The sequence below is a fragment of the Sorex araneus genome, chromosome X, assembly GCF_027595985.1.
Source record: "Sorex araneus isolate mSorAra2 chromosome X, mSorAra2.pri, whole genome shotgun sequence".
Lineage (NCBI taxonomy): Eukaryota > Metazoa > Chordata > Mammalia > Eulipotyphla > Soricidae > Sorex > Sorex araneus.
Window position 1 is genome coordinate 333,292,913 of NC_073313.1, and position 24,194 is coordinate 333,317,106.

The 24,194-nt window shown below is 44.6% G+C and overlaps 1 protein-coding gene across 1 annotated transcript; it reads right to left on the reverse strand.

Moving 5' to 3' along the window:
- Positions 1 to 12,109: 12,109 nt before the first annotated feature.
- Positions 12,110 to 22,346, reverse strand: FIGLA (folliculogenesis specific bHLH transcription factor). Its single transcript, XM_055121336.1, has 4 exons — positions 22,143 to 22,346; positions 18,560 to 18,712; positions 16,317 to 16,467; positions 12,110 to 12,138 (listed from the first exon to the last, which is right to left on the reverse strand). The coding sequence occupies exons 1-4, from the start codon at positions 22,344 to 22,346 to the stop codon at positions 12,110 to 12,112; spliced, it is 537 nt and encodes a 178-aa protein (XP_054977311.1).
- Positions 22,347 to 24,194: the final 1,848 nt, after the last annotated feature.

The following is a 24,194-nucleotide window of genomic DNA, read 5'->3' on the forward strand; positions in this document are numbered from 1 at the left end:
GAGGACAGAAGAAAGCAGGGAAGACAATGATTTCAGAGCAAGACCAGTGAGAAGTGCTAAGTCTGGATCTCCAGAAGAATCACTCTACCAATGAGTAAAACTCCAGTCATCCCTGTGTCTAAGGTGTGCGGTGGAAAGAGGACAGAACCATGAGTCCAGGCCTGAGGATATAGTCTAATTCCAGGGATCACATGACCTCAGGAGTCAACTCTGACCCTGGGGATACATTTCCCAGTTGCAAAGAAACAGTGCTCCTTAATGGTCAGAATTGTATAGTCCTCAAATTCCCATATTGAACTTCAAAGCCCCTGTATCTTAGAATGAGGCTTTACCTAGAGGGAAATTCTTCAGATAAATAAATGCAGTAAATTAATAGAGTAATTAAGACATTTCAAAAATTTGTTCATAAGGGTGGACCTTATTCGATAGGATGGATTCTTCCAGTCAGAACATGGACCCAGACTGGCACAGAGACTCCATCTGAAGACACAGAGATAAAACAACCATCTACAGCATAGGAGAGAGGCCTCAGAGCAATCAGCTCTACTGACACCTTGAACTCTTGGTCTCAAAAACAAGTGCCCATCAACACCTTCTCCAGATGGAGCCCTGGCAACACTGAGCAGCAACTAACACGGCTCCGGCTTGCGGGACTGGGACACATCTAAGCCGCGCGGCCAACCTTTTCTAAAAACTGAAAACATGCAATCTTTTAATGGAAAACCAATTATCAAATGCTTCCTTAGTAGGTCTGTCTTTCTTTGGGGGAAACTCCAACAACAATAGTGAGTTTTGTGTTGCAATATGGAACATAATCAAGGTAAAGAGAAAATGAAGTGAAATTCATCAGTTATACAGTCGGGGGTGTAGAGGTGGGGGCGAGGGGTATACTGGGGTTTTTGGTGGTGGAATATGGGCACTGGTGAAGGATAGTGTTTGAATATTGTATAACTGAGACATAAACCTGAAAACTTTGTAACTTTCCACAGGTGATTAAATAAAAATTAAAGGGAAAAGAAAGTGCCCAGTGCAGAACCACACAAGTTTATGGAAACACCCCAGACTCCAGTTCTCACCTTGACATTAGCCTCCATCCTCAACTGCTGCAAATAATACTGAGAAATACTGAACTTGGACTCCCTCCAAGGGGGTCCCCAGTGGACCCAAATGTTAAGTACATTAGCTCTTCCTGCTTTGAATCCACAAGAAAGCTCCAGAATGAAGACTTTTTACTGGGGACAACTATTTGCCCAGCAGGATTTATTATTCTGGAGCTATTCTTAGAGGCTTTCAGAGTCCATTCTGAGACTTGGGGTTGCTACCTTAAACAGATGTAGACTTTATTTTTCTAAGACCATAAGTCACTACCCAATAAAGCTACAACCTACAAATGCAACTCACACTGATTCTAGTATATTCCACATAGTATGTGGACAACTCATATCGGTAACAATTTTCTTGTCCTTACCCTGAGACCCACTCTATACGATTCCTCAATCAAATCCAACAAATACCACTGCCAATAACTGGGAAAGCCTATAAGTCACTGAAGAGATGGAGAAAGGAGAAAGTGGAGAGAACTTCCACCCTCTCAGTTCAACTTAATTCCAGGACCATGAAAATTGCTCTCTAAACTCCTTACTCCTCCTATTTTACAGAACTGCTCCTCTGTGAGTAGTTCCATTTTCTTGCTGATAAATAAGTTTATTTATTGTAAGCCATTCTTCAATTATCTTGTTTCCACCTATTGTCACTAATGAAGATGAGGGCCCAAAATTCAGTAGACAGGCAACCAGAATACAAAGGCAATCTACAGAATGGGAAAGGATATTCACCCAATACCCACCCGATAAAGGATTGATATCAAGGGTATATAAAGGACTGGTTGAACTGTACAAGAAGAAAACATCCAATCCCATCAGAAAATGGGCCAAAGAAATGAACAGAAACTTTTCCAAGAAAGAGATATGAATGGCTAAAAGGCACATGAAAAAATGCTCTGCATCACTAATCATCAGGGAGATGCAGATCAAATCAACCATGAGATACCACCTCACACCACAGAGAATGGCACACATCCAAAAGAACAAAATCAACCGCTGTTGGAGAGGATGTGGGGAGAAAGGGACCCTTCTACACTGCTGGTGGGAATGCCGAATGGTCCAGCCCCTTTGGAAAACAATATGGACACTTCTCAAAAAATTAGAAATTGAGCTTCCATTTGATCTAGCAATACCACTTCTGGGAATGTATCCCAGAGAAACAAAAAAGTATGGTCGAAATGACAATCTGCACTTATATGTTCATCGCGGCACTGTTTACAATAGCCAGAATCTGGAAAAAACCCAAGTGCCCGAGAACAGATGACTGGTTAAAGAAACTTTGGTACATCTAAACAATGAAATACTATGCAGCTGTTAGAAAAGATGAACTCATGAACTTTGCATATAAGTGGATCAACATGGAGAGTATCATGCTAAGCAAAATGAGCCAGAAAGAGAGGGACAGACATAGAAAGATTGCAGTCATCTGTGGAATATAAAATAACAGAGTAGAAGACTCTGTTATTAACCCAAGAATAGTATTAACCCAAGAATAGTAGTATATAATACCAGGAGGTTGGCTCCATAGCTTGGAGGCTGGCCTCACACGCTGGGGGAAAGTCATCCCAGATAGAGAAGGGAACACCAAGTAAAATGTGATTGGAAATCCCGCGCGGGGAGGGAGATACATGCTGAAAGTAGACTAGAGACTGAACATGATGGCCACTCAATACCCCTACTGCAAACCGCAACAGCCAAAAGGAGAGAGAGAGAGAACAAATTGGAATGCCCTGCCACAGAGGCAGGGTGGGGTGGGGGGATGGGATTGGGGGGTGGGAAGTATACTGGGTTCATTGGTGGTGGAGAATGGACACTGGTGGAGGGATGGACATTGCATGAGGGAAAAACAAGCATGAAAATGTGTGAATCTGTAACTACCCTCACTGTGACTCACTAATTAAAAAATAAATAATTTTTTTTTAAATTCAGTAGACAAGCAAGCAATCCCCCTTAAAGATAGGGCGAGGAAAAAGACTGGACCTCTCAAGTGTGTAGGTGTCCCTAGCACACATACATGAAGGAGACAGCAAATAAGTCACAGTTGGTGAAGCATACGCAAAATTACAAGCATCAGAAGCTATCTCATATTTGTTCAAGCAATCTACCGTTATTTTTGTGACTTCATGCAATTCTTTTTTCTATGAAGATTAATTTTGTGGGTCAACTTGACAAGGTCACAGGACTCCCAGACATTTGGATAAATATTATTCTTGGTGTGACTACCACAGTTTTGGATAAGATTAATTTTGTAGCCTAAGTTTACCTTCCCTGATAGTTATTCTCATATAATCATCAGCAGACCTGAATAGAAAACAGCGACCCTCCAAAAATGACCCTACCTACCTACCTGCTAAAAGCAGCAGCTCTTCCTGAGTCTCAAGCCTGCCCACTTTAGGATTGAATTTGCACCATCAGTGACCCGATTCTCGGGCTTCAGACTTGACTGGAAACTCACCACTTTTGCTGATACTCAGCTTGCTGAGGATAGAGAGACTTCGCATTCCCTGTTATCATGTATACCAATTCCTTAAAATGAATCTCTTTACACAGTACCTTGGTTCTGTTTCTGGCTAATACAGATTGTGTACTAAGAGCATTTAGTAACAAATGCCAAAAAAATGTAGAAGTGGCTTTTAGTAAATGGGCAGAAGTTCAAAGTTTTGACATGAATGCTAGAAAAACTGAATTATCATGAAGAGATTGTTAGAAATATGGGCATTAAAGGCAATTTTAGTGAGGATTCAGAAGGAATATGGATAAAGAGGATGTTTCCATCTTATAAAATCCATAAATAAAATCATACCAGGATGTTGGCAAAAATACGGATGGTAAGGCCCTTGTGGTGAGGTCTGAAATGTAAATGAGAAACAGATCAATGAAAACTGCAGGAAACATAGACATTCTAAAATGGCAAAGAACTCAGCTTCTGTTCCAGTCCTTTTTGTCATAGATAGAAGTTTAGAGTGATAAAATTGGATATTTAGCAGAAAATTCTAAGCAAAGTATTGAAGGTGCAATTTGGGACTTAACTGCTTATAGTAAAAATCTGACAGAGGCAAATTGCTGAGGAATTGTTAAATAGAAAGAAACCAGAACTTGGAGATCTAGAAAATTCTCTGCCTATTTATAATGCAAAAATTAAGAAGGCATTTGTTCTGAAGAAAGTACGAAGGACACAGTCAAGCAACTGTTTGATAGATCAGGGGTATGACTCACAGGCTTAATTAGCCATCTCAACAGGAATAGAAAATAGAGCAAAGAGCTGGTCTTATACCAGCAAAGACACTGCTGATTTGAAATAGACAAAGAAAGCGAACAGAATGAAGACTGACATCTTGAATCTATGGAACCAGACCACAACTACTTGGTTCAAGCAGTCACTATTCTTCTAGGGAAAGGATGATTTCAAAGTCTTTTCAGAAATCCTCAAGGTTTTCATTCCTGCCATGGGCCTGGCTCAGAGGCAAGTCTGAGTCCTCTTGGTTTCAGAGGGAGAAACTGACGTGATACTGCCACTCCATGAGATGGCAAATGAGACACTGAGCCAGGCAGAATAATGCTTGAATGCTTAAGATTCAACGGAATTTACCTGTGGCTGGAGTGATGGTACAGAAGGTAGAAAGTCTGCATACGGCTGACATGATTCGATTCCTAGCACCCCAGATGGTCCCTTGAGCCCCACCAGGAGTGATCCCTGAGCAGAGAGCCAGAGTAAGCCCTGAGCACTGCGAGGTGTGGCTCCAGTACAAAACAAAATGGCACTTACCTTGCTAGGTTTGGAGCTTGCTTAGGACCCTCACCACTTGTCTCCTTTGCTCTATTTTCAAACAGTGACATCTCTCTATATATAGCTCATTATTTTCTTTGCAAAGTTTACCACTCATCTAAGTTCACCAGTTCACAGCTGGAGAGGAATTTTGCCTCAGAATGAATCATACCTCATGTCTCACCCATATGTAATATAGATTTAGATGAGACTTTGGACTTCAGACTTTAAATATATCCTGAAATGCTGAAATAAGACTTTATGAGGCTATTGGGACAGAATGAGTGTATGTTGAATGTGATAAGAATATGAATTGGGGAGCCCTTGGGGGACAGATGTTAACAACGATGTCATCTCCCCCTCCAAATTGTCGGGGTTTGGATCACACCCAGTGATGGTCAGAGCTTATTCTTGCCTCTGCAATCAGGGATCACTCCTGATGGGCTTGGGGGACTGTATGTGGTTCGGGGGATCAGACCTGGGTCGGCTGTGTGCAAGGAAAGTGCCCTGCCTGCTCTACTGTGGCTCCAGAAGCCCCCACCCCCCAAACATATGTTGAAGCCATAAGCCCAAATATGACTGTGTTGAAGATAGGACTTTGGGGAGGTAGCTAAGAGTTAGGGGGGGTCATGAAGATTGAGGCTCTCATCTGATAGGATATCCAACTCTTATAAGAGCAGCCAGCAATCACTCCATGACACTCTCTCACACTGTGCATCCTGTGAGGCCACGAGAAAGGGCAGCTATCGGCCAGTCAGGATAAGCATCCAGCCAGAAACCAAGCCCTCCAGACCTTGATTCTGGGCTTTCTAGTCTCTAGAACTACAAGACATAAAGCGCTGTTTCTATTTCTTTCTTTCCTTTTTTTTTTTTTTTTGTGGGAGGAACTTTTGGAACACACCTGGCAATGCTTAGGATGTATTCCTGATGGTGCTGGGGGTCAAACTGGGGTCAGTCATGTGTAAGGCAAGCGCCTTAACACTGTCTCTGTTAGTCTCTCATTATTAAAGCTATTCTGAGGGGCTGGAGTGATAGCACAGCGGGTAGGGTGTTTGCCTTGCATGCGGCCGACCCGGGTTCAATTCCAGCATTCCATATGGTCCCCTGAGCACCGCCAGGAGTGATTCCTGAGTGCAGAGCCAGTAACCCTTGTGCATTGCCAGGTGTGACCCAAAAAAGCAATAAATAAATAAAAATAAAGCTATTCTGTCTTTAGTATTTCTTATTGGGAGCCTGGGGTGATAAAGCTCTGTGACTCTGTTTACACATCTGAAAACAAAGATAAAGGGATCATTGTGATTGTCTCCCGGGATTGTTGTGAAAACAAGTTAACATGCAGTGGATAAAGAAGAGAACCCAGCAGTCAGTGCTAGGTCTTTGAAAACAACCATTAAAGATGAAGATTGGGGGCTGGAGTGATAGTATAGTGAATAGGGTGCTTCCCTTGCCCGCAGCCAAGCTGGGTTCAATCCCCGGTATCTCATATCATTCCCTGAGTGTAATTCCTGAGTGCAGAGCCAGGAGTAACCTCTGATCATTGCCAGGTATGGCCCAAGAAAAAAGAAAAAAAAAAGATGAAGACTATCTTCAGGCTCAAGGTCCTTTGGTGTCTCCGTTGTACAAAGATGCCATAAGACTTTAGATGGGCATTTAAGTAGCTTTGGACAATCATTCCCTTGACCAACATCTACAACTTTTCTAGCTTCAGATTGCCTTCCTATTAAAGAATTTCTAGCTGTGAAAACAGATGCTATAAATATATGTAGATATATTATTAATTTCTACTGCTGATATATTAGGCACTATATCAGGGACAGAGAACTGAGAGGAAGAGGATGGAACTCTTCATGTCAGGCTTAGGACAATGAAGGTTACTCAGGCCCTAGTATTCAACCATCCAAGCCAGATGACCAGAAATCACCAGCCCGTGTAGCACTTGGGAGGCCCCAAAAGGAGAAACAAAAATTACTTCATTTTCCAGATTTTATTTCATTTACAGATTTGAAAAATAAAAAAACATGGGACCAATTATCTGAGTCTATTTAAAACTATTTCTTTGAGGGGCTGGAGAGGGTAGGGCGTTTGCCTTGCACGTGGCCAACCCAGGTTCGATTCCCAGCATCCCAAATGGTCCCCCGGGCACCGCCAGGGGTAATTCCTGAGTGCAAAGCCAGGAGTAACCCCTGAGCATTGCCAGGTTGACCCAAAAAGAAAAAAAAAACTATTTCTTTGATCTGCCTTTCTGTTCTTGTTTAACTTCATTACAATAGCGTGGTGTGTGGGGACCCACTTGGCAGTGTTGAAAGGACCAGGTATAGTCATGGGTCAAACTTCTTACACTGAAGCATATGCTTAGCCCTTAAGACATTTCTCTGGCTTGACTTCATTGTAATAGCTTTAGAGAGTCTCCAAATCTTGGTAGTAGTGTTACTCTATTTTGCACCTTTTAAAGATTATCTTATTTTAAATCCTTTGCACATCAGTAAAAATTTTAGAATCAGTTTGTCAATTTCTAAAAGTTTTGCTAATATTTTAATAATGCAGTCAATCTATAAATCAGCTATTATAACACTGAACCTTGAAACCCATAAATGTCTTTATATTCATGTATTTATCATAAAAAATCTTTAAAATCCTTGTACACCTCCTATTAAATTTATAGGTATTCAGTGATGGTTATCCATAATAAACTGTCATCCCATTGCTCATCGATTTTTTTCGAGCAGGCACCAGTAATGTCTCCATTGTGAGACTTGTTACTGTTTTTGGCATATCAAATACGCCATGGGGAGCTTGCCAGGCTCTGCCGTGCGGGCAAGATACTCTCGGTAGATTACTGGGCTCGCTCTCTGAGAGGAGAGATGCGTGCAAGGCAAACACCCTATCTGCTGTGCTATATATGTATAAGTTTAAATGTACTGTCTAGATACCAGTCTTGAATTCAGATATTTATACTTTCATTCATTGCAAGTATAAATATCTTATACTTTTATACTTTTATACTTATATACTATTATACTTTTACTTTCAATCCTTAGACCAGTGTCTAGCATATAGTATTTAATATTTATTAAATAAATAGAAAAATTATATAACTGAGGCAATTATGCATAGTTTTCTTTTTCATCTGGGGATCCAAAATTAGGAACTGCTATTAACTGATTGATGGTGTATATATTGTATCTTGGACAACCATTACTATGGATTCAGTCTTCAGGACTGAGATAATCAAAGATGTCATAGGTGCTAACATCTCTAATCATGGGTTATATCTGTATGGTTCTGTTCAGCAGAAAGCATGGTCTTCCAGTTCACCACTCAGGCAGAGAAGAGAGAACTTGGAGAGTACCACAGAGAGCTATAATAAACAGGTTTTTATTTTTCATTCTTATCTTCCAAAAAAGTGAAGGCTGGAGGTCCTGAAGGCTATTTCTTTAAAGTATGAAATTAAGAATAAAGAATTCAGGCAAAGAAATGACAGACAACACTAGTTAAAGGTCAATTGTTAGACTTTGAGTTATCACAGTTTTCTTTTTTCTTTGGTTTTTTATTTTCAAATTTAACTTTAATTTCTTTCGAATTTTATTAAAGCACCATGATTTACAAAATTAATCATAGCTGGATTTTGGACAAACAATATCGCATCACCAATCCCACCACCAGTGTCAATTTCCCTCCACCAGCATTCCCAGTTGCCCTCTCCTACCCCCCCCGCCCCCCCTCCCCCGCCCCAGCCTGCCTCCTGGACAGGAACTTTATGTTTGGCTGTTAAAGTTTGGGTCTCACTATTTCAGTGTTGTTGACTCTGGTTTGGATATTTAACTCTTTCTTTAACACCACCAAGGTACCTTAATCCCCTCGACCCATGCCCTCTGTGAGACTCCAAACTTTCAAGACTGTATTTATTTGCCTCTAGAATGTAGCCTTTGGCTGGTCTTTTCACTTTTCAAAGGCTGAAATAGAGAAGAGAGATCACTGTAAATGGCTAGAATAAAACAAATGTTTTTTTAATTAATGTCATTAGTAATAAAGAACATTAATTTTAAAGATCCCAATAGTTTACCCAGAATAGTTATATCATTTTATTAGATCACATTTGTGGCAAGGATGTGATAAAAGTCAGCCCTCTTATGCAGCTTATACAGACAGGGACAGAGATACTACCAGAAATCCTCACTCAATTCAGTTGCAGAGCTCAGCTCACGAGCAGGATTAGGAGCATATACCAGGTAAACATCTTGTCCTAACACTAAACAGTGCTCACACACACACATGCATGCACACACATAGAGTAACACTGCTTTCTTGACGGGTTCAGTGTCTTGTCCCTATAGAAACTGGTGTTCCAGCAAGAGGAATGTTCCCTTTCCCTCTACCCCTTTGTTGTCATTGTGATGTGTGTTGTTGTTCTGGGGTCACACACACTTGGTAGAAAAGCTGAGGATCATGCCAACGGTAATCTCCCTTTCTTATTTCCACAGAACTATTTGTCTCTTCAAACATCTCAGCTTGACCAAACTCTTCCATGAATGTTGGCTGGCCCTCTTCCCTCCATCGCTGCTGGAGTATATATACTACAAAGGCAGGACCCCTCCTGGTTCAGAAGGACCCTGTTCAGCAGACTCCAGGCTCACACCTTCCCAAAATTCCAGAGAACCCCCTACATCTGTGTTATCAGAGTCCCAGCCCCCAGGCCCCCAACACTTAGAAAACAAAATTCCAGAACCAAATGCAGCCATTGGAGAGGCCTTCCCTCTGAGCCCCAATGCCCTTAGTCCAAGTCTATAGAGTTAAATCCCCAACCTGGTGCTTCCATGAGGAGCCCAGCTATCCTCGGCAAACTAGAGAACATCCACCTCACCAAAAAGGAAATCCAAGCGTTTAAAACACTCTGCTGGGACTGGAACAATAGCACAGCGGGTAGGGCATTTGCCTTGCATGCAGCCAACCTGGGTTCAATTCCCAGCATCCCATAAGGTCCCCCAGCATGGCCAGGAGTAATTCCTGAGTGCATGAGCCAGGAGTAACCCCTGTGCATCGCCAGGTGTTACCCCAAAAAAGAAAAAAAAACCTACTCTGCTGACCACACTCATCAGAATATGCCCCCAGCACTGGAGTGGGGCGGCGCCAGCCCAACCTCCAAGTGGTCCCGGCCGCCAGAAGTCACGCCCTCAACCCACCCTCGGTGCCATCTTGCCACAGTCAACAGAGAAGAGGCCAGGCATTCTGGTGAGCAATGCGGCCGGAGAAATGCTCCGGACCCAAAACCGGACCAGCAACACCGGGGATCCAGACGGAGGAGGTGCAGCCACAACACCTTCTCCAGATGGAGCCCTGGCGACACTGAGCAGCAACTAACACGGCTCCGGCTTGCGGGACTGGGACACATCTAAGCCGCGCGGCCAACCTTTTCTAAAAACTGAAAACATGCAATCTTTTAATGGAAAACCAATTATCAAATGCTTCCTTACTAGGGCTGTCTTTCTTTGGGGAAAACTCCAACAACAATAGTGAGTTTAGTGTTGCAATATGGAACGTAATCAAGGTAAAGAGAAAATGAAGTGAAATTCATCAGTTATACATTTTGGGGTGCGGGGCGGGGGCGGTGGGTATATTGGGGATTTTGGTGGTGGAATATGGGCACTGGTGAAGGGATGGTGTTTGAATATTGTATAACTGGGACATAAACCTGAAAACTTTGTAACTTTCCACATGGTGATAAAATAAAAATTAAAAAAAAAAAGAATATGCCCCCAGACCATTTACACTGGGCCAGACAAACCTGCTTCAAAGAAAAAACGTAGAAACCCACACTACAGGGGTAGAAGCTTTGCTGTCAAATGTAGTCACCACCTGGGGAATAATACATGGCATGGCAAGCAGAAGAAAAATGTTTCCAGGTTCTTCCAGTGCCAGTAAATCATCCTACCAGCCAGACTACCTCATTTCAGAGTTCAAAATGCAATTAGAAGAAATATCCCCACGATTAATTTCACAAATTACCACATGTGGACAGAGGGTGGTGGGAACCCACCATCCACAGAGGCTTTCTTCTCTCAGAAGGACAGTTTCTTTCCGAGGAACAGTCCCATGAAGTGCCAGAATTCAGGCGTATATAATGGCAGCAGCTCCAGACCCTGTCAACCCCTGCACATGTCTATCAGTCCCTTTCCAGAGCCCCTCTGATCCCAGCACAACTGGCATCTCCCTTCAACCTGAGCCCCGAACTGGACAACCAGGGCAGCTGATGGCAGCTTCGTAGCCTGAACTGCTTATGTACAGAGAGGCTTAAGAGGCAGCCCCTCTAGATTCTTTTTCCTGCCCTCGGAAAAGGTCAGAGGGGTAAAAGCCTGGTGCTGGCAGAGATGGAAACTTTTAGGACACAGAGCAGGCTGTGTAAGATCAACAACATTCCTGAGAGGCAAAATCCAATACATTGGAATCTGCTGATAACATGAATGGGATGAGCTATTCAGGCTACAGCAGGTTCATTTAGAAATGGAATGAAAGGGGGGTGTGCAGATGGAAAAGGTCACAAGCCGTGCGAAAGCCACAGCATCTGTCTTCGGGTGGAAAGGGACAGACACCAAGGTCTAGGCAAGACTCCTTGAGAATCTGAATTTCATGGGACATGGATCTACTATTTGGGGACTGGGTGGCCAGGTGCCTGCCCATCCATCATTTCTTCTCTTTGTCACAGTGGAAAGTGGATGTTTCACATCATTCATGGTTCCGATTTTCATTCAAATAATGCAGAATCGCCATCCTAGACGAAGCCATTACTCTTTGATAAGTGCACCAAATACTCAGAGGCTCTTTTTTCTCTCTATTTTTGACCAGACTAAGCTTAGCTTCCCTGACCCCGTTATTGATCCATCCCTGATTATAAAATGGAAGTTTTCATAAGTTAACAAAATTGATGACAAATAAATGCTCGAGCCACATGCAAATAAAAATCTCAGCTTCAGATCTATTAGAGTGAAAACTAGATTGAAAGATAGTGAGGTAGTACACACTTCTACTACTTTGAAAAATAAAATGAAGTCCCCCTTCCCCCTCCTGAACAATGTCATCCTAATGGTATTAGCTGGGGAGCAGTGAGGTTGGGGATCCTGCCCGAGTGAAGTGTAGACCCCGACAGGACGAGCATACCTGAGGAAGCCCAGGACAGAACGTCAGAGACACAGCAAATAAGAAGAGAGTCCCTGGGAAAGAGTGGCCCAGGTAGAGGAGGAAACGCTTAATCGGGGTGAGAAGGGCAGTGGGTAGCTGAAAGCCAAATCAGGCAAGAGGGATGCAGGTGGAGGGGCAGACCATGTGAGGAAGAGAGATGACCTAGAGACCACACACGGGATATGGAGGTGTGGGAGGCTAAGGGGCTTTTAAAACCAAAGGAGGGCTGGAGTGATAGCACAGCGGGTAGGGCATTTGCCTTGGACCCGGCCGACCCGGGTTCGAATCCCAGCATCCCATATAGTCCCCTGAGTTCTGCCAGGAGTAATTCCTGAGTGCAGAGCCAGGAATAACCCCTGTGCATTGCCAGGTGTGACCCAAAAAGCAAAGTAAAACAAAAACAAAAACAAAGGAGAGATCCCCCTAGCAGGGCATTTTTTTTTTTATCATGGATGTTACTGTGAGCCGACTAGGTATCCCTCCATACTCAAAAACACATATGTTGAAAATCTAATCCTGAGTACCTCCAAAAGTAACTGCTTTTAGAGATAATACCCTTAAAAGATTCTGAATTAAAATGAGGCCATTAAGCATAGGTACCCCAAATCTTGGTATCCTTTAACACAAGAGAAAGCTTGGACATACACTCAGACATCAGCGAAATGTACACACAGAGACATGGTCATCTGTAAGCCAAGGAGACAGGCCGCAGAGGAAACCAAACTTACCAACACTGAGATCTTAGACTTCAGCCTCGGAAATGTGAGACATAAATATATATTTGAGCACTTGGGCTATATATTTATTACAGCAGTTTTAACAAACTAATGTAAGTATTAAAGTCCTGAGTAGATGAGGAGAAAAGCTAATGTAGGCGGTTGATGGCACAGGGACGTGAAACAGGACACCAGGAGTCAGAGGAAAGGGCTGGATTGGGGAGTACAAGGTGATCAAGCTCAGAGCATCTTTTTCCAAAAGGGAAGTGGTCAAAGAATAATGGTCACATGCCAGTGGCAAAGGAGCTCATTCTTAGTTGCTTTAGCTGGCCTTAGTGAGAACAATTTGAATGGCAAATCATAAAATCTGATATATAATAATTCACGGAATTAAGTAGAAAACCAGGCGTCTATAATACAAAAGTGAACATAGAAATTAGCAAAAGTTTCTACAACAAGCAAATGACTGAACCATATTGCATCCATACCATAAACTCACACCCAACAATAAAAAGAAAGAATTCCTACTACAACTCAGATCATCTCAAGGGCATTGTATTGAGTAAAATCAGCTAGTCTGTTTCCTTAACATTCATTCTCAAAATGATAAGCTGGATACAGGAACAGGTTTCCAGGGTTAAGAAGAGCAAATAGTGGCGCAGTATATAGGGGTGGCAAGGAAAAGAAGAGCTTCACAGTGCTTGAACAGTATTTTGATTGCAGTGGTAGTTTCAGGATCTATACTCACCAAACAACATGGGACTATATACATTGTATCATTGTATCCAAATCAATTTTCTGGTCTTGGTATTTCACTAATCACCTAAAACGCCAGCATTGGCCTCTAGGAAACACCAGCCTCTAGGAAACAGAATTCAAAATGAAAGGGGAAATCTCAAAACAAAAATCAACAACAAAGCATTTATACTTGTGGAAGTATTGCCATTTGCTTGGGTACCCTGGCTCAGGGTTCAGCTCTCTCATTCTGAGTAATTCCCTGTCATCAGCTCAAGGAGGAGCTACAGGAATTCTGTTTTCTAGAGGTTGACAGGCAAGGGAAGATAGCCAAGCATCTCCAGGGGACCAGGCAATGAAAATCTAACTTGACTATGATAAAACAGATTCTTCAGAAAATAGTAATCAAGTCAAAAACAGAAGCCAAGGCTAGTCAGTAGGAAGTATGTAGGAGCTCAAACAAACAGGAACATTGGTGAGAGTCAAATGAGGAAACCTAAAACACGTGCTACAAACAGAGCTAGGACACCTGTGGTTTATTGTGGCCTGCTCACCAATCAACACTCGGCACGTGGTGAGCCAATCAGTGCTGACAGTTACTCAACACGGACATGATGGGTACTGTGCTAGACACTTCAGTGACATGAAATCATTTGAGCCTCAACTATACAAGATACAGGTAGGTATAATTATTCCCATTCTACAGATGGGGAAACTAGGGGTGAGAGATTCAGTAGCCAATCAAGATCACACAGCTAGCAAATGGTACTTAAAAATTAAATAGGTGCAGGAGAAAGATAGTACAGTGTATAAGGCACAAAGCCGAACCAAGGTTGACTTCCAACATCCCATTTGGTCCCCCGACCACCCCCAGGAGAAATTCCTGAACACAGAGCCAGGAGTAACCCCTGAACATCACCAGATGGGGCCCAAAAACAAAGAATGAAAATTAATTAAAATAATTAAAATTTTTTAAAAATTAAAGCCAGGTTTAAGCCTTAGCACACTGTCTCCAGAGTCTGCACTCAATTGCTATTCAAAAGTGTCTTCCACCACTATCCATCACTGTGATTTGTCTAAGTTTTCTGCAGCTTCTCCCTTTCTTTCCCTTCAAAAATTTATGACTCTCTTGGGTTAGGAAACGCTGAAACAATTTGGCCTGAGGTTTGTAGATCGGAGGTGTGGCAACATCTCTTTGGGAGAAGCTGCCTCATTTCATTCTATCAGCTCTGGTTTTGGTTTGGTCAAAGTGGAACTTTAAGAGCACTTTTGCACTGATAAGAACCCCAGGCCCAACAGTACCAGACAGTGGGAACTGCCCCTAGCCTCCTTGATCGTCACTAACATACTGGGGGACAAAAAAAAAAAAAAAACTGATGACATCTCTCTACTGTTTTCTTTTTTCTTTTGTTTTTTAACACATAAAATATTTTATTATAAAGAGCCATGATTTACAAAGTTACTGATAGTTTCATTTTAGGCATACAATAATTTAACATGAATCCCTCCACCATTGTCAACTTCCCTCCACTAGTGTTTCCAGATTCCCTCCCATCCCAACCCCCACTCTACCTCCACCCCAACCACCACCCCCCAACTTGTTTTATGTTTGTTTTCACTTTTTGGGTCACACCAGTGATGCACAGGAATTACTCCTGGCGGTGCTCAGGAGACCATATGGGATGCTGGGAATCAAACCCGGGTCAGCCGCGTGCATGGCAAACGCCCTACCCACTGTACTATCGATCCAGCCCCCACCACCCCCAACTTTACAGGCACATTACAGAATTTTGGTGGTTGCCACCTAGATCTCATGTTTTCAGTCCTGTTGAGTCTGTGTTTTGGGTACATGGCTATACCCCTCACTCATATCACAGATGTAACTGAAGCCCTGGTGCCTGTCTCTGCCTTCCTGTAGATGTGACTGCATGTTCCTCAATTGCTTGGGCACATTGTTCTCCCTCATAAACATGAATGGTTCCCTTAAAAACTACCAGAATCTGTATGAGCTGTACTTTACTCTGGCATAAAACCAGACCTCCCCCCATGGTCCCTCTTTGAAGCTATTCTCCAGCCCAGGCTGGTGAACATCCTTTCCAATCTGTTTCATTGCCAACAAAGTTTCTATTTTCTACTCAGTTTGTCCCTTTTTGACAGATTTCAGGGTCCCACAATGTTCTTGACAAACACTATGCAACTTGATAAGGTACATTTGGTTGCAAATTCCTATAAGCCTTCCTGTGTTGCAATAGCCAATTCAACCATGCCATATATGGAGCAAGGAGTCTCGTCTGTGATTACTGACGAGTATTAACTGAGACCCACCACAAAAAGCCATGCACAAGTGTGTGTGTATGGTGATACTATCTACAGGTATACATGCTATCTAAGTGTGAGCAAGCAAACATATGTGTCTTTATATGGTACCACAATGCAATTTTAGTGTAACCAGAAACTTTCTTTTTCTGGAGAGCTCAGAATCCCAGAAAGCCTTCTGATGTATTAGTTAGGCTCATAAAAAAAAAAAAGTCAGTTTAGGTCTCTTCTGGGTGCTTCTGGAGGACTTGCTGCTCCTTTGGAGGTGCTTGCCAGTTCATATGGGAACATAACAGAAGATGCCGACATCAGCAACTCCATCTCCCTCCCAGGTGCTTTCACAAATAATCCTCTTTCAATCATGTGGAAAATGACACAGGCCTCAGGCTTATGTGGACTTGGACATTTATCTGACTATTTATGGAGACATATTTTACCAAATTTGTGGAAGGAGACACGCTTCAACCACAGACATCACAGTCGGACAACAAGTGCATAGCAACTCACCACTGCCACAGTCGGCCCAGGGCCCTTCCTCATTCTTCAGGCCCATGACACTGCCGGCAGATTGGTCGATGTTTCTTGAGAGCTCTCCAGTCAAGGACGTATGTGACTCAGAAGCGTTTTTTCTGTATCTCTGGAGATCTGGATCTTGTTTCTAGAAACCACATATGGTTGTCAAACAGTATAACATAACCATCAGATTTTGAAAATTTAAATGAATAAATTTCAATTTTTTGACCATTCTCATTTAAATGATAAAGGGCAATGCTCAAGTTATTATGGAGAGAAAACCAGGGATTAGTAGTCTGTATTCTGTTCTTTTATAGCCTTAAGATCTTGTGACACTGGCAACTATATTAAAAATATTATAGCATGGAGTAGACCCTATAATTTAGAATGAATGTGGTATTTAAAAAGCACTTCACTTCTGTTAAACCATGCACATGCAAGGGCAGCTAGGGCAGCCTCCTGCACATGTGCAAACACTCTGACCATGCCACAACCAACCACTCAACGGGGCCCTCAGGACAGTCCATTCAGACCCCAGAGAACATGTCCTCTCGGTAATCACTTACTCAACTAGCAAAGAGGAAAAAACTTGTTTTGCTTCGTTTGTTTTTTGGCCCCATCAGGTGTTTCTTAGGATTTGCTCCTGACAGTGCTCAGGGCACCACATGTGGCGCCAGGGATCAACTAGTGTCAGCTGTGTGCAAGGAAAGCATCTAATCCCTGTATATCCCTCCAGCCCTCAAAGGGAAACACTTTTAATGTCATGATACACATAATTATTTCCACCCTATGTTTCCAGAACAACCTCTAATTTCTTTTTCTTCTTCCCTAAACATGATCACGTTGCTACTTAGAAAAGTAGGATGGACCTAGCATCTTTTCTTGTTCCACAGTGAGTCTTTCTTTCCGATGTGAGTTCCAGGTTGACGCTTTCCATGTCTCTCCCCTTGGACTCCAGCTCTAACAACGCTTTCCCAGTCACTCTCCAATGTCCAGTCCTCTCAGCCCGTCTCCCAATTGCCTTTCCCACAACCAGAAAAGTTCTGCTGCTTCTCCCACAGCTTCCCACTCTCAGGTTCCAAGATCCTTCCCTCCCTGGTATAGGATCATATCTTACTTTTCTACTCTCCTCCTGCTGCCTCCTCCCTCCTACGAGTGTAGCTTATGGGTTCATAGCCAAGGCTTCTTTTCTCTTCATATCTCACCTCCTCTGACAACTAGACCTTTAGTTTGCCTCTCCAGGAAGTAAAGGTATAAAACCAGCTTCCGTGTCTTCCACGGTCTAGTGGACTCTTCTGAGTTAGACACCTAATTATACCAATGACGTCTGGCAAACATGGTCCCACTGAGTGGCCACCAGATTCCAGAAGAACAGTATACCAGCAGGGCTATCCCTCAGGGAAATAATATCTGATATGTGTCCTGGGAAACCACCACCACATACTGGGTTAATGAAGTGTCCTCGCAGGCACTGGCTACTAAGCTCCTAATCAGAATTCAGCAGAAAGGAGCCAGGCTTCCTGGAGAGCAACAGCTAGGTAAGTCCTCTCTTACCATAATATCATGATAGGCTCTTTAAGTGATGTTATAGAAAATTTTACCACAGGCCAACTGATATATACCACGGTGAAGTTCCTACAGCTTATTTCTGCTCCCATGGCCAGACTTTGAGATAAGGATGAAAACACTAATACTCAGCAATACTTGTGTTCGTTCATTTTCCAGCCCACTTATTCCAGTTGAAAGGTCGTGTTGGTGAAAACAAATCATGGACAAGAGGTCCTTCCTTCACAAGCCAATCACATCTTCATCCAGTCCAACTGGAACAACTGAGACATGTCCATTGATATAACAAGCAAAAGTTTAGGATATGAGAAAGCTGGAGTATATGATAAAACTCCTCACAGACACAAACAGTATGCAAACACCACACAGGAGGTGGCCTCGGCTAGAATTTTATATTTTTGGGTTTTTTTTCTGATCATTCCTACAAACAAAGTGACACTGAACTAAATCATGCTTCTCAAGAACCTGCCGAATATTCGTGATCAGGAATTTGACTCAAAGGTCAGGCAGATCCAGGTTCTAGTCACTGCCCTGGCCTTTCTTATCTGTGAATCCTATATTTGTATTCTTTCCTATAAAATCAGAATATATATGTGTGTGTGTATTATCTGGCACATAGAAACAACTCAACAAATGGTGGATATAGTTGTTCTAAATTCTTAAATCTTTACCTCAGAATCTTTGGCTCCTCCCAAAACCTCACTGAGAACTTGAATGTACTCAGTGGCACCTTTAAGGATATCAACTTTGCTAGGCTTCCTGCTTTGAGGAAGAAAAGGCACAAGTGCCTTCAGTTTGGCAAAACCTCTGTTAAGATTTTTTATCTGGAAAACAAAAAAGCACAGTGACACAAAGAGAATGTAATTAGCACAAATATCCCGCCCAAACCACAGATGGGGGTGGTGGAGGCTCATTTCCGCAGCTCTCGACCTGGGAGGGCAATTCTAAGCAGACACAAGAGTCTTGGCCCACCCGCAGTGCTACTCCTGGCTAGAAGAGATGTGCATATTCATATGGGCCCCTCCATTCCCCTGAGAGCATGCCCACTACAATGCAACACAGACACAGCAGGGGTCATGACCAAAAGCTGCGTCAGTACATCAGGATTTAAATCCCAGCCCCAGCATTTAGGAAGTCCTGTTTATCTGCAAGGTGGAGAAAGTGCACATTGTAACTTGTGGTGATTAAGGGCCATAATTACACAATACCTCTTCCTGACCTGGCACCTAGGAAGTCCTCGAAGAATGGTAATGATAATGAATTAGTGTACTAACACTTGTATTAAAGCACTGTATGTAACTCTTCAACCTTGTATCCCAGCTGAGTTGATGACACAGAATCAAGTGTGAGAGTCCAGAGAGTCAGCATGTTGGCGAGACTTGAATTGCAGAATGAGGGGGTTTTGTTTGGTTGGTTTTCTTTTTTTAACTCACCAGGGGTCTAATCCCTCAGCTTTAAAACTTGGAACTCCGGATGATCACCCCACAGGAACACAGGTCCTGCAAAAATGACTTCTACAACACCATAAAGCCACTTGATTTAGGAGAACCCCTCCCATCACAGTAGATAAACATAGTCCTATCACAGCAGAATGCAAAACAATGGAAATTTAGATCTGTATCACTGTCATCACATTGCTCATCGATTTGCTTGAGTGGGTACCAGTAATGTCTCCAAGTGAGACTTGTTATTGTTTTTGGCATATCAAATATGCCATGGATAGCTTGCCAGGCTCTGACGGGCAGGCGAGATATTTTCAGAGCTTGCGGGCTCTCTGAGAGGGATGGAGGAATCAAACTCAGGGCAGCCGCAGGCAGGCATACGCCCTACCCACTGTGCTATCGATCCAGCCCAGAAATTTAGATACCATTGTTTAATGTATAAACTGGTAACATTTTTGCTTTGTTAATCACACCCAACACTGAAAATAATGTGAGGGAAAGGAAAAGCAACTTGGGGATTTATACTATGTCTTAAACCCCAATAATTCCATTTCCAGCCTCCACAGCCTCCACTCTAAATTACTAGGTGATGCTAGGCTCAAACCCGTCCATGTGGTACATGCCTTCCACTGTTGAGCCACATTTCCAGGCCCCAGACACGCATATAGATTTATACACCATCAACTAGCTGGCACATAAGTGTAATGCCAGCCAGTCTACAGGAGACTGAAGAAGTTATTTACATGGCAAAGTATGTATCAAAAACCATTTTTAGGTAATGCATAAGAATATTTTTAGCAGGGTTGAAGCAATAGCATAGCGGGTAGGGCATTTGCCTTGCATCAGCCAACCCAGGCTCGAGTCCCAACATTCCACATGGTTCCCTGAGCACTGCCAGGAGTAATTCCTGAGTGCATAAACTAGGTCTGACCCCCCCCCCCAAAAAAAGAATATATTTAGAAGTTACATTAAAAAAATTTAAAAGATATGTACTAAGTAACTGCCATTTTATCAAATTACATACACATACAAGCTGAGAAAAAAACACTGGGCAAAGTTTTACAAGAATGATAGTTCATGTTAGTTGTTTCTGTGCTATAAGTGTTTTATATTTTCCAGCTATATAAATTGTATCATGAGATCTATAAATTATTTCTAAATGTATAATTTAGAAATAATTTCTAATTATTTATAAAAGTATTTTATAAATTTTAGTTTTTAAATAGTGGATAAGTGTGGAACCTATTTTCTGTAAAAACCAATTCCTTTCTGGTGAGAAGGTCCACTTAAAAAAGAAAAATAGGGCCCGAGCAATAAATAGTATAGCAGGTAACTTGCACCGCTTTGCTGTGCCCACCTGTCCCCAGCATCTCAGATGGACCGCCTCACTCCCCAAGAATGATCTTTGAGCTCAGAGCCAGGAGTAAGCCCTGAACACCACTCCAGGGTGTCACAAAATATCAAATACCCTAGTATTCTAATTTGAATCCCTGAACCCCCAGGAGCCCTTCTCAAGGCCGCCAAGCTGCCCTGTGTCAAAACATTAGTTACCCCGGGTCCCCTGAGCGCTGCTTCCTTCCCCACTCCCCCTCCCACATTAAAAGCAAAATACCTAACCAGACCCTTGTTTGAGGACCGCATCTTCTCAACAGAGAACTTTCATACACCAGGCTTCTCTTCTGCGACCACACACCCCATTTTCCCTTAAGCCTTCTAGTATAACGCGCTTTCTTTTTCATCCCCTTCCCCAAAAGTCCGGAAGGTCCAGGCAAAACCTTCCTCCGCCCGCAGCCGTCCCGAAACCCAGTTTAGCCCGCAGTACCAGCAGCGACCAGCAGGTGCCGCTCAGACTCCAGCGCGGCAAGCAGCTCACCAGTCCCGGCTCCCGACTGCGGCCGGGTTTCGGGATGAGGGGCAGTCCCGGGCCCCGCGGCCCCGCAAGGCAAAGAGCTTTTCTTTCCCTAAAACATACAGAAGCGGGACCGTAGAGTTCGCTAACGGACTGGAGAGCGCGGCGTGCCTTGCACGCAGAAGGCCTGGTTCCGCCTTGGCACAGCTTCTAGTCCCGGGACACCACCAGGAGCGACCCACCATGCTGAGCCAGGAGAAAAACCAAAGCACGGCCAGGTGTGGCCCCCAAAATAAGCTTTTTTGGTTTTTTAATAGGAAAGAGTCCCTTGCCTTCGTCTCCATCCTCTCATCCCACTAGCGCTCCCAGCCGGAGAGCGGAGGGAAAAGGGTTGGTTGTTGGGTGTCATTCTCTGGGAGACCTGAAGACAACCCACGGCGCCCCGGCGTGAATTCAGGGGCGCAGGCGGTGGCAGAGCCCAGTCGAAGAGTCACGATGCTGCGGCCACTCTCCAAACCTGGGACACAATGGCGCCCTGGGGCCCCAGGGTGGGCGAGGACTGCGCGCCCCAGGCCCCCAGGGTGGGAGGTGACTGCGCGCCCGGGGGCCCCAGGATGGGCGAGAACTGCGCGCCCCAGGCCCCCAGGGTGGGAGGTGACTGCGCGCCCCGGGGCCCCAGGGTGCGCGATAACTGCGGGTCCCGGGGCCCCTAAGGTGGGCGAGGACTGCGCGCCCCGGGTCCCCAGGGTGGGAGGCAGGTGACTGCGCGTCCCGGGGCCCCCAGGGTGGGCGATGACTGCGCGCTCCGAGCCCCCAGGCCTGGTGTCGGGGCTGTGGGGGGGCAGACGGGGAGAGGCCGTCGGGGGGCTGTCGGGCGGCCAGGGCTCCGGGTCCCCGGCGGCTGAGCCCAACCTGGGGGGTGTGAGCCGAGCTCGCCTGGGCCGGCGCGGGGCAGGCGCTCACCCGCTCGCGCTCCTTGGCGTTGGCCACGCGCCGCCGCTCCAGCACCAACTGGAGGTCCTCGGTGGACGAGTAGCCGCCCGACGCCAGCCGCTTGAGGCGGCAGATGGCGGCCAGCTGCGGCAGCGGCCCGAACTGCTCCCGCAGCACGTCCTCCAGTACCTCGGCCTTCGGGGCGCCCAGGAAGGCGGGCTCCGGCTCGTCCATGGCGGTGCGGGGCGCGGGCGACGCGGGCGGCGCGGGCGGCGCGGCCTTTCACGGCGCGCACCTGCGGCGCACGGGCCGGGGGCGGGGCGCGGGCGCTCCTGCTCGCGCGGGACCTCGGCCGCGCTCGGCCTCTGCGGCCGCCCCGGGAGCCACGTCCGGGAGCGGCGCTGTTAGCATCCCCACGCCCCGGGCCCCAGCACCCACGTGCCGGTTACAGCGTTCAAGGCGGGGTCTGGGATTCGCCAGCCGGGGAACCGGTCGGGTCCGCTAGCTTTTGCGAGTGCGCCTGAGTACGCACATTTACGCTGAAAACCTGGAGGCACACGAAACTTTTTGGAAAGTTGGTTTTGAAATAAAGTTGCAAGATAAAGGTGCGAGAGTCGAAGGAAGAGGTCCTGTAACCCTTTCCCATGGATTCTAAGTCCCCACCCTCCCACCCCCGCCTCCCCTTTTCAGGTTGTCACCGTCATCTCGCTGCAGATTATTTTTTATTATTTTCCCGTACTGTTTGATTTTTTCTTTTTCCCCTAGAACAGTTCCTCAGTCTTACCCTTTTTTTCATATTTGGATTCCATGTATAGGGCTGGAGAGATAGTACAGCTATAGGGAACTTACCTTGTTCACTGCCTACCTGGGTTTCAATTTCTGGCACCCTGTATGGTCCCTGAACCCCGTCAGAAGTAAGACCTGAGCACAGCTAAGCAAAAGTATTTCCATCTTCCCTTCTCTGGGAGGCATGTTCCTCAGGCTGATCCTGCCCAGGGTTGTTGTCACAGCTGATCTAGTGTCTTCTTGGCAGGACCCTGCAAGGAACTGTCTCAGCACCCCCATCCGGAGATGCTGGCTGGGGTCTGTACCCCCATGAGAGGTTTATCTACCAAAGTATCTGCCAGGTTTGTTTTTTTTTTCACTGAAAATTAAGGGAATATTTTCCTATAATTGGTTTGGGGTTTGCTGGATTTTGGATTTTGAAACACACCCGGCTGTGCTCAGGGTTTCCTCCTGGCTCTGCACCGAGTAATAACTCCTGGTGGGACATAGGGCACCATACATATGTGGTGCTGGGGATCCAACCCAGGTCACCTGCCTGCAAGGCAAGTGCCCTACCCATTGTACTATCTTTCAGGCCCATCCTTGTGATTGTTAAATATTCTGTGAGGATCTAATCCATAGGGCCAGATTGCTACCTGAATTAATTCTCACTCTGATTACAGTCAAATGTTTGGCCTCCTTCAATAAGGAAGTGTGATCCCCTCTCCGTTCTTCCCAGCTCTATTTGGTCAACATGGATTCATGACTTACCAATTTATTCTATAAAACAGGATTTGTTCATATTATTTATTGCAATGTGCATATTGCCTCAGATTTGTTCTCTGGTAGCCCCTTCAAAATGACTCCTCTGTCCTCTTGTCATGAGCCATCCTTCTTTCAGTGCTTTCTTACTTTCTTACTCCAAAATTATGTGGCACAGTAGCAGGATGCATGCCTGTACGGGTGAGACTCTGGGGTTAATCTCGGGAATTAGGGGAAGAGGAGAGACATGAAATCACATGCTCCAGACTCATCTTGGTTTTTCCCAGTCCTGGAATCAGTCTGTTTTTGTAGAACATGGACTGTGGAAACCAAGACCCAGATACTTGATTATTCATTTCTTTGGGGATGACTTTGCTGTTGGGATGTTGCATATTTGCAGATGGGAAATATGTGTGTACACACACAAGCACATATACACATGTATACTGTTTAATATGTGTATATAATCTATAGATCTTGAAAACTCACCAGCATCTCCAATCTCAACCCAATGCTTCATGCCTGTCTCTTGTTTTCCTCTTTCCTTTGCTGTGA